The sequence below is a fragment of the Nicotiana tomentosiformis genome, chromosome 8 (genome assembly GCF_000390325.3).
Source record: "Nicotiana tomentosiformis chromosome 8, ASM39032v3, whole genome shotgun sequence".
NCBI classification, from domain to species: Eukaryota; Viridiplantae; Streptophyta; class Magnoliopsida; order Solanales; family Solanaceae; genus Nicotiana; species Nicotiana tomentosiformis.
The window spans coordinates 9,597,441-9,607,952 of NC_090819.1; the positions used below are offsets into that span (position 1 = coordinate 9,597,441).

Sequence of the window (10,512 nt, forward strand, 5' to 3'; positions counted from 1 at the left end):
ACTGGCCACGAGATCAAAGGCCTCTCTTTCCCCCTCAGACTCATCCTCAATCGAAAGAGTGAGTCCGGGGACAGTGTTCGACCACTGGTGCTTCCCTTGGGTTTACGAGCCAACTTTTCTTTGGCCTCTTCTTCTCAGGGCCCGGAGAACTCGGAGCCTTTTTCCTTTCCTTCTCTTTATCCTACCCCGAGGCAGGGGGCTCGGTGAAGATATTTTCGTCACCGTACGGAGGACTCATCTCAACATCTTTTGGTAAACCAGCAGAAAAGAAGTAAAGCAAGTTAGAAATCGATAGCGCGAAAGGGAAATCAAAATCACTTGAGAAAACTCTTACCATGGAAACGGGCCTCCCATCGGCCCTTCGAGAGCTCGAGCCACGAATGCTCGGAATAAAGTCTTTGCTTCATGATGCGCTCGACCCATTCTTTGAATCGAGGAACCGCATCCGGCATCCGAGCAACAACTGCACCACCACAAAATATAGATGAGGGGGGAGAAAAAGAAAATAGCAACAAACGAAATCTTAAAAGCGAGATTATACTTACGTTTCATATTCCACTTCTCAGGAAATGGCATATGCTAGGCTGGGATCAAATCCGAGGTCTTCACTCGGACAAAACGGCCTAACCAGCCTCGATCCCGATCTTCATCGATGCTGGAAAATGGAGCCTTACTAGCCCGACGGGCCAGCTTAATCAGTCCACCTCGATAAAGCCGGGGGTCTATACAAGCGCATGAAATGATCGATGGTAAAGGGACACCCTTCGATCTTGCTCACAAAGAAGCGGAGTAGAATTACTATCCTCCAGAACAAAGGATGAATCTGACCGAGGGTCACCTCGTACCTCTTACAGAAGGCGATGATGACCGGATCTAAGGGGCCCAGCATGAAAAGGCAAGTGTAAACACTTAGAAAACCCTCCACGCGGGTAGTAATCGTCTCCTCGGGCGTAGGGATCACTACGTGCTTATCAACCCAGTTACAGTCTTCATTGACCTTGGCAAGATACTTGAATTCAAAATGATATCGTCTTAACCTACAAAGATGGTCAATTTAGTTAAGTTAGAAATTATCTTATTTATAGTACTCCTTCCATTTCAATTTATGTGAACCTATTTTCTTTTTAGTCCGTGCCAAAAAGAACGACCACTTTCCACATTTGGAAACAATTTCCCTTTATGCAATGATTTATAGCCACACAAAATAAATGTGCCTCATCTTACACCACAAGTTCAAAAGTCTTCTTTCTTTTCTTAAACTCCGTGCCCAGTCAAATCACTATCGGTGACCGAGCATATATATCTCGAGACCGGCTCACACCGACCCGGTACCGAGGAGGTTTTCTCGACCTTGAAATCAGCTCTGACTGGGCATCCCGTAGGGACAAACATTTGCAGAGGAGGTTCCGGTGTCGGTTCCTCGGCAGCGGCGGACGAAATATTTTTCTCAACAACCGGTCGTGAAGCAGAGGGAGTTTCTTTTTATGGAACTGATTTTGAAATCTTTGCCATTGCTTTTAAATAGTGAAAAAGGTGGAGAAAGGAGGATGTTAATGGAAAAGAGGGTATGGTTGGCATATGTGCAACTTTTACGGAAGTTTTCAGAAAACCTGAAGGGAAGAAGTTTGAATGTAAGCGAGAAAACCAGAATATGAGAGGGATGGAGTTTTCTTAAAGCACAAGAGCAAAAGTTTGAATGTAAAAGTTCTAAATGAATGGATGAGGGGGTATTTATAGTTTTCTCAAAATGGCGGTTCGTATCCTGAAGTGGCAGACCGTTAACTGACACACATTTAATAACTTGAAAACTAGACCGACAGGACATTTTAACTATTCTTATCACTTACTCATGATTTCGTTATATCGAAGTGAGAATCGGAGGCTCATATCGTTTCTCATCATTTACTCTCCGAAAAGCAAGAGGATGTTACGTCATGATTTTGTCACTTACATCATGATATATCAAAGTGAGAATCGAAGGCTCATATCGTTTCTCGTCATCCATTCTCCGAAAAACGAGGGGACTATCTGTATACGGGTAAAACTGAGCTCGATATTCGATCGATCTTCCAAAACTCCCTGATTAGGCCAGGGTTGAAATATCTGTGATCGGTAAAGTCAAGCTCGAAGATCGATCTAACGTCCAAAACAATCAGCCAAGATCGAAACATGGTGATTAAGATCGAACCCAAAGCATTGCTAAAATTAGCCATCGAAACCATCATATTTGCCCTCAAATTTACCGAACGCGTAACCGGTCATGTTTCTAACGGTCTCGAAAAAAGCTTTGCCAACTCATCCGACAGGGGTCCGTAATTCTCGCCATTAACCAATCATTATGGCGAAAATCATGGAACGACTCAAAAAGGGAACCAACGCTCAGCAAACCAAGGACTTTTGCCTTTTATAGAATAATAAAATAATACCTTAAAAGGTAGATCTCCCCTAATATAAAAAGGGGACTTGACAAATCATTAAAAAGATGGTAACATATACTCATAAGCAATACATCACCGTTATCCTAAAAATTCTTATTTCTTTCTTATCTTTGTGTCAATAAAAGTGCTTTCAACTCAATAAAAGTGCTTGTTTTCTTAAGTTGAAATCATTCAATTCACGTGGTTTTGCAATCTAATTTATCGCTTTGTATCAAGTTAATCCGCATATCCTTTAAACCACTTACAAATTCAATTGTTATTCGATTTTTGGGGTAAACAATCTATGATAACCGGTTAAGTTACAATAACAATGTAATAATATTTTAAATCCTTCCCATATCTTTTATTCATGTTCTCTCTTTTTCTTTTTCTTTTTCTTTTTGAAACGTAATTTTTTTTCGAGGCGTAAATTCTCTTTTTTCCCTGCTGTTTAATTCTTTCGACAGAAAATTATGTAAAAAGTGATTCTTCAATTTGGACCAATAACTTTTTAAAAAGGAATCAGAATTTTATATTGCACTTATTAAGCATTCCACGCTTTATCTTTTTTTTTTTCCCTCTAAAATAACTAACTAATTCTATTCAATTTGTGACTTTTCTTTTCTTTTCTTATTTATTGAACAGATAGTAGGAATTGGATTCCTTTTTTGCTACTTGTTACTTTCTTGGCTCAGCCAGAAAGACCCAACCAACTTTTTCTATTTCTGCAGCTCACTAGTACGAAACATATATCTTTATACAATAACAATTACAAGTCCAGTATAATTTCACAAGTGAGATCTGAAGAGAATAATATGTATGTAGATCTTACCCCTACCTTGAGAAGGTAGAGAGGCGGTTTCCAATAGACTCTCGGCTCAAGAAAAGATGAAAAAGAAGAAGCAGTAAACAACAACACCGGCAAAATAACAAGAATATGTCTCTACATATACTATTATTATTTTATTTTATTTTTGGAAAATTTCCAGGAAAACCCGCAGTCGCTGCCCTTCGGGTGTGCATTGGGTAACCTGCTCAATGTGCAATAACTCGCAAAATACACAGGAGACGTAAATCGTACTAGGCAAGCCCGGTGCGACGAACTCTAACGGAGGAGACTGTTGTTAAGAAGAATCAATCCCAGACCTCCCATTTGAGAAACCACTCACCCAACCAACTCAGCTAACGGTTGCGAGCTTTATATATACTGTTATCAGTTAATCATAGTGGATTAAGACACAACTCTTACCTCATTTATATCACTAATCATGGTAAATAAATGTAATTTGGTATAAACATGCAATATGAGCAAGTTATTTTTTATGTGAGAATACCATGGTTGCTGTCGATTTCATCCCAATCTCTGGAGAAAGGGAGTATACTGCTGGGCATACTGCCAGGTAGATTCTGGAAATGAGAGACCTTAATCAAATAAGAGGAAATGAGCAACAAATTAAGGATAGATTGAAAATCATGAAGATCAGTATCAAAGATGTTCTACAGTTAAGCAAATTACTTTTTAGAGACAAATGTGTCTTCATTCAACACTCAAAATCCCTAAAGTTTGGTTATTTTAAAACTTACAACCTTCCAAAAAATTGAAAAAGAAAAGGAAAAAACTGTAATAGCTATACTTGAATACCAACATTTGTCCTGCCAAACAAATTCTTGCCACCGCAGCATGAGTAGAAGCTGGAAGGGAGAGAAGTCTTCAAAATATAAAGAGCTTTGATGCTATGTCAGTGTTCTGATCATGAGAAAAAGCCGTCCTCAATCCAATATGATGCTAGGAATCCAATGCTTGAGTTTTGATGGACAGAGTTACCCGATACCAACTGGTGGTAGGCAGCACATACCCAGTAGAATAGTTGAAGTGTGCGCAAGCTAGCATGGACACCACCATTATCAGAGAAAAAGAATGATGCCAGGAATCCAGCCATGAAGGACGAATACCTTTCTACAAACCATCAGAGTTGAGCTCCAAATTTACGCTTCTGAGGCCAATAGTCTAGGCTTTCTGTTTGAAAGACCAATGTGGTTACTTAAAACATATTCCGGAAGTACTAGAGCCAAGGCAAATAGGTTATAGTGGTGGCAGTAAATCATGCTCAGATTGTTGGATCAAAGATGTACTCAGTTTGCTTACAATTGACAGACCAGCTCCCTGAAATTTTAGCTGATCTGTTTACGAAGTCAGTCTAGAGCCGGAGCTACTCCTGCAGCAAAACTAAACTTTCCACCAAATCGAGTATATCCATCGGTGAACCAATTGAGCATTCACTTGAAACGGAATAATCATCAGAACCAACTGCAGTTTATTGATCAAATGAACTTCAGGCAGAATCAATTCCTCCGTATAGGAATTATTGGGGTGGAGTGCCCAGGCTCGAGTTCTCCTTTTCCATAGAAATTATGCATTCCAATCGGTCATAAACCTGCAATTTTTTTCCATGTCCTCACATTTCTCGGATGCAATAGAGAATATAAATTCATCAAGGAAACTATAGCTTTTCTAAATTAAGTTTTTTCGAAGTCCAAGGACGGAATACCTGAGATAGCTTCTTTTGCTTACTTTCTACATTTGATGAAGGAGGATCATACCTACGTACAAAAAATACAGAGTATTCTCCATTTTATCAGACAATAAATGTGATCTATCAAACTGTTAACTTACCATTCCCGTGGAAGACCAGCTTCATCTCTAGCCAAATGGTTGAATGGTCCTTTTAACTCCACATTATATTCCTCTAATAAATCTGCCAAAGAAGAAATTGGTGAATTCACTAAAGAGGCTAGAGAGTGCCTGCACCTTTTAAAAACACACACACACACACACAAATAAGTGGACCTCTGAAAGTTGTGCAGGGGATGCGTCCCATTTGCTGACAAACCGAAACAAACCAGAAGACACCGACAGCCACATGTGCAACTTCTTCATCAGCAATTCTAGCCACAATGTTGGAAGTCCTATGGTCTCCAAAGCCAATGAGCTTTTGCACCAGCCGAGGCCCAGCATCAAGACCTCGTGCTTCCTATAGGAAACAAGAAAATTCATGAATTCACATAACATAGTAGAAATGCATCTCCTAATATGACAGCAAGAAACAAGCACCTCATGAAAACATATTCCCATCCGCAACACCAAAATTTAAAGATCATACTGATTACAAACTTTCAGGCCAAAATATTAGAGCCTATGTGCCCATTTTTAATACGTGTCAACATCTTATTTAATGCACAAGCCAAAAAGAATTTCCATCTATATCAACATTTCTGCTGTAATTAGAATTGTGCTAAAACACAAGATGTTTTACATTGCAAGATAACTGACCAGTTATGGAAGATCTCTATTAATCTCAGGGGCATAGCTTGGACAATGCCTAGTAAGATTACTGAAGTTCTTTTCAGTTGGGATGAAGATGGAACTGGAGCAAGAGACAGAGATAGATGGAGAACTATCCCAGCATATATTTGGTGGACAATCTGGAAAGAAAGGAATTCCAAATGTTTTGAGGATAGAAGAAACTCTGTGCAGAAGATCAAGCTTAATTGTGTTTTGCTTTTTTGCTTATGGTGTAAACAGATCTACGCAAAAGATACTATTTCAATCGTAGATATCCTAGAATCTTGTTAGGCCTGAGGACCAAGTTTTTTTCTTTTGGCTACTCACTTGTAAATATGATTTCAGTACAACCTATGTACTGATTTTATTATAATATACAATATGTTACCATCTCAAAAAAAAAAGAATTGTGCTAAAACACTTGCAGGAAATTACTCCAACAGTAGAACCCAATCTGAGAAGTGAGCTTGGCCACTTCTTCAGTAAAGGCGCCTGGGCTTTGGCTATTTAGACGTTAAAATCACTAAAGGGGCCATCCCGTTCTTGTTTTCATTAATGAAGCCAACTTTAATTTATTCACTTGGATAACTATGCCTTGAAAGAAGAGTTGAGTGACATTGTTCTGACTCATTGATAGAAAGCATGAATGAGCCAGAATAGCTTTATCAACTCATAGCCCAATGAAAAGTGGTTTCGTGTGTACTATTCATTGAAAACATACTAAATGAAAAAAAAAATTGGAGAAAGGAAAGAAAAGCAAAAACAATGTCCACCTACGTACTGTCAACATCTAAAAGTTTTACTTTCAAACAGCGGATGAATCATGTTTGGAATTCATCTCGAGCATATGCTATTTGGCCCTTATAAACCAACCAAGCCACTCTTCAGGACACAGGAAGTATGTCATGAGTCTTAAAGTGCGACTTCTACATTTTGTATTTCAAAACTTCTAGTGCTTTCTGTTGTGGAATAAGAAAGCTGTCATATCTAACTAGTACATTTTAAGATCAAAATATACACCTAAATCTAATAAAAGGGCACGTAAATCAAGAGACACACATACACAACCATGTTACTTTTTAGTCCAGCGTCATCATTCAGTAATGGCACATGGCGGTTGTCTCTAGTAACAAGTGCTTGACCCTTGACCTTTATTTTACCAATTTAGCTACATATACCCTTGAAGATTCATAACCGGCCCTAACTAGTTTAAGATTAAGGCATAGCTGTTATTGTTGTACAACTGATTTTTCCAGAAGAGAGGAAATTCAAAAAGAAATAGAGATGTAGCGATCCTGCAGGCTAAACTGTTGAAGAAGAAAGAGATCTTAATTAGAGGCAGAGTAGAAAATGATAGTGAGAACTTCATCCAGGAACTTGCCAAAATTCAATATTCGCACCTCTAGCGAAATCATTTAAATGAATTTTCTGATAAGAGAATCTAACATGACATACTTAAGACAACCTAAGAAAAGTCCGACACCATATTTATGATTGCCCACATTTACCATTTATTAAATTGATAACACCATTGCAGAGACTTGATCACAACACCTTTTAATGACAGAGTTTAGCCTCACCTAACTGCAGACTACGCAACATCTGCCATCGCTCAAGTCAATTTAATGACGCAAGCAGCGAAAACTGCTTGAGTAATTCAATCTTTAAGCAGTAGCAGAAAACTGCTACATAGGAAAGTATATTATTTTTCCTTTTCTCTTTCTGGAAGTAGTAGTTGAAACTTTGACGAGTAATTCAATCTTCATACTTCTAAATTTCAAGTCAGGAGAACATACTCAGAATTCAGGATACCTCATAGCCAACACTAAGACTACTGAAATATTTGTAAGAATAAATCTTCTAACATTTCCTACCACGTTAACTGCTGAATTTCCAACAGGATATGGTTATAATTGGTCTATGGAAAATATACTGATAGTTCATTCACTCGTCCATATTTCTTAGCATCTTTCCTCCACAAGTAAGTAACTACACCTAGAAGCTTTCTTAGTATATTAGAAACCAACCTCGTCTAACTACTATTACTTAATTGTCAATAGGCGATGCTTGCCCATTTCTAAAGTTGATTATTATTTTTCCTTTTATCAATTTCTTCCCAATTTTAAACACACTTATTGCACTTCCCAGAGAAAGCATAATCACACAGCTTTAAAATAGATCCCCAAGCAATCAAAGACAAATAAGTGGAATGAGTTGAGCAATCGTCACTGCATAATATTCCAACAGTTTAAGCAATTGATTTATCGTTCATATCTTTTTCAAAAATAGTGGAGGACCTGAACAAGTGGGATTGCAGCGAGCCGTGCAGCAACATTATTTGAAGATTTCTCACACTCCCTCCAGAGCAAATTATGAGCAGGCATGTCACCGTAGCTGTTCAAGGAAGCAAAGAGATATAAACATCCATCTTATTAAATACAACACATTTCATAGCAAAATTGAAGACATATTCACCTAAATCCAAGCTCAGATAATCTCTGTGAACACCAAGCAAAATGGCGACTCTCATCATCAGCCACATGTGCAAAATCAGCAAAGAACCCCTCACCTAAAATCTCACTGTATGGTGAGAAACGGACTACAGTATCCCAAGCGAGGTCAACTGCATTTAACTCCACGTGAGCAAGATTGTGAAGCATATATGCATTGAGAGGTAAACCCGAGTGTTTAGGAGGTGGAATTTCTTTAGATGGAACCTGTATTCAAGACTTAGAACACATAAGCTAAAGCTACAAAATCATTGGCGAGAGAATCAAAAGAAAGTAAAAACATCAGCATCTTAAGTTTTGACTGAACTACTTCAAATTGGGGTTTGTAGGGCGACGTATCACACACAGTTCTAGCACGAAGTAGCACTGAAGTCCCTAGTCGTTTGTTGACAATATGTATGAACTTGGTAAGACTATACACTTTTAAATTTCGAAACTATCTATATGTTACAAATGGAAGACTGTAGGTACACGTACCCACTGCCAAGAAACTACATGCACCTATGTCTTTAAAGTGAAGACTAAAGTCAAATAATCAAGTAATTCAATGTTAAACAACTGATGAAAACCATCATAAAAGTAAAGTTCACCCCTTTGCCAATACATCTCTTAAGAAAACAAATAGAACGAGCAAAGTTGGTACTCCTTCCATCTCAATTTATGTGATCTGTTTCCTTTTAATCTGTTTCAAAAATAATGACCTCTTTCTAAATATGGAAACAATTTAAGGTAAACTTCTCATTCGGCATTGTGAACCTTATTGAGAAGCTTTTATAGATACACAAATGTTACGACACAATTAATTTCAAAAGCTTTTCTTTCTTTCTTAAACTACGTGTTCAATCAAATAAATTCACATAAATTGAAACAGAGATTGTAATTGAATTCAATTTACTAAAGAACTTCAAATAATGGGGAAAACAATACCAGTTCAGGTTTGGAAGGTCGAGCAGGCCGAGCCGGGGATTGAAAAGTACCAACAGGGAGACCCTCTTGACGCCACCTACAATAAGCCAAATGGGAAAGCTTCGATTTCATTAAAGGATCACTGGTGCAAAGAACAGCAGTACCCATTTCAGCAAGAGACGACGCCGAGTTAATTGATTCCCACAAAAGGGATTCTTTAGTTGAATTTGAGGGTATAATAATATTATCAGGGCCATTGGGTCCCCAGAAACGCTGGTGGTTAAGTGGGCTTTGTCTCCAATTTTGCAAACCTGACCACTGGTTTGGTAATTCTGGGTAATGAATAGTTAAAGAAGAGGAAGAAATTGTGCTTTTCTGTGAGGAGCAGAGAGTGAATCTTAGCGGGGTGGAAAATATTGGTCTGAATTTGAAAGTATATGCTGCCATTTGGGATGAAATTTGCGGTTTATGTGAAGTCTGAAAGTGAAGGCCGAAGAGGATGATAACTAGATAGTCTAGGACTTGAGATTGAAGTATTGAACTATGGCTCCACTTCAAAAAACTATACTTTTCGAAAAAATATTTTTTTGGGAGATTTTTTTTTTTTCTTTCTTTCTCAAAAATTACTTTTGTTTTTCCTTAAAAAAAAAAAAATTCTAGAAGCTTGGCCAAACAAAAAAGTACTTCTGCCAAAAAAAAGAAAAGAAGAAGCACTTTTGCCACAAAAAAACTTCGGCAAAACAGACTATTTGTCTATAGGATGTTATTGTTATAGTAGGTTAGTTATTATTTATTCTAGACTACATATCAATATCATTAGATATAGTTACTTGTAATAATCTTTTAAATGATTTAGTTGTGCAAATATTTTTCATAATTAGTATATAGAACTTAAACTTTGACAAAAGTGGGTTGCTCTAGTGGTAAGCAATCTCCACTTTCAATTAAGAGGTTGTGAGTTCGAGTCACCCCAAGAGCAAGGTGGGGAGCTCTTGGAGGGAGTGAGCCGAGGGTCTATCGGAAACAGCCTCTCTATCCCAGAATAGGGGTAAGGTCTGCGTATACACTACCCTCTCCAGACCCCACTAGTGAGATTATACTGAGTTGTTGTTGTATATAAAACTTAAACTCTTTTGTTATTATTAAGGAAAATATAGTGAGAGAAAATGGTCCTTTGAGTATAAAGTTAAACATGGCCACTTCTAATAGTCGTTTAAGATTAGTAGTGACTAGTGACTCTGTTACTTACTTACTAGTAGCATTGACCTTTTCCATTAGCATTAACTTTTTTTCTGTTTGATTTATGGTTGGCGATTGAGGTTCTTTTGCATTTGAA

General features: G+C 37.8%; 1 protein-coding gene across 1 annotated transcript; it reads right to left on the bottom strand.

The window, feature by feature from the left end:
- Positions 1 to 3,859: 3,859 nt before the first annotated feature.
- Positions 3,860 to 9,728, bottom strand: LOC138896762 (uncharacterized). The gene is made up of 7 exons (XM_070182042.1): positions 9,198 to 9,728; positions 8,236 to 8,477; positions 8,058 to 8,154; positions 5,266 to 5,449; positions 5,092 to 5,173; positions 4,967 to 5,018; positions 3,860 to 4,852 (listed from the first exon to the last, which is right to left on the bottom strand). Exons 1-7 carry the CDS (start codon positions 9,621 to 9,623, stop codon positions 4,781 to 4,783), a joined length of 1,155 nt encoding a protein of 384 aa, XP_070038143.1. The 5' UTR covers positions 9,624 to 9,728; the 3' UTR covers positions 3,860 to 4,780.
- Positions 9,729 to 10,512: the final 784 nt, after the last annotated feature.

Excerpts from the sequence above, each read along its gene's own strand:
- LOC138896762 (XM_070182042.1), bottom strand. The coding sequence starts at position 9,623 with ATGGCAGCATATACTTTCAAATTCAGACCAATATTTTCCACCCCGCTA. Across the intron at positions 8,155-8,235 it reads TTATCTGAGCTTGGATTTAG|CTACGGTGACATGCCTGCTC; the intron begins GTGAATATGTCT and ends TTCCTTGAACAG. Across the intron at positions 5,450-8,057 it reads CTGCAATCCCACTTGTTCAG|GAAGCACGAGGTCTTGATGC; the intron begins GTCCTCCACTAT and ends TGTTTCCTATAG.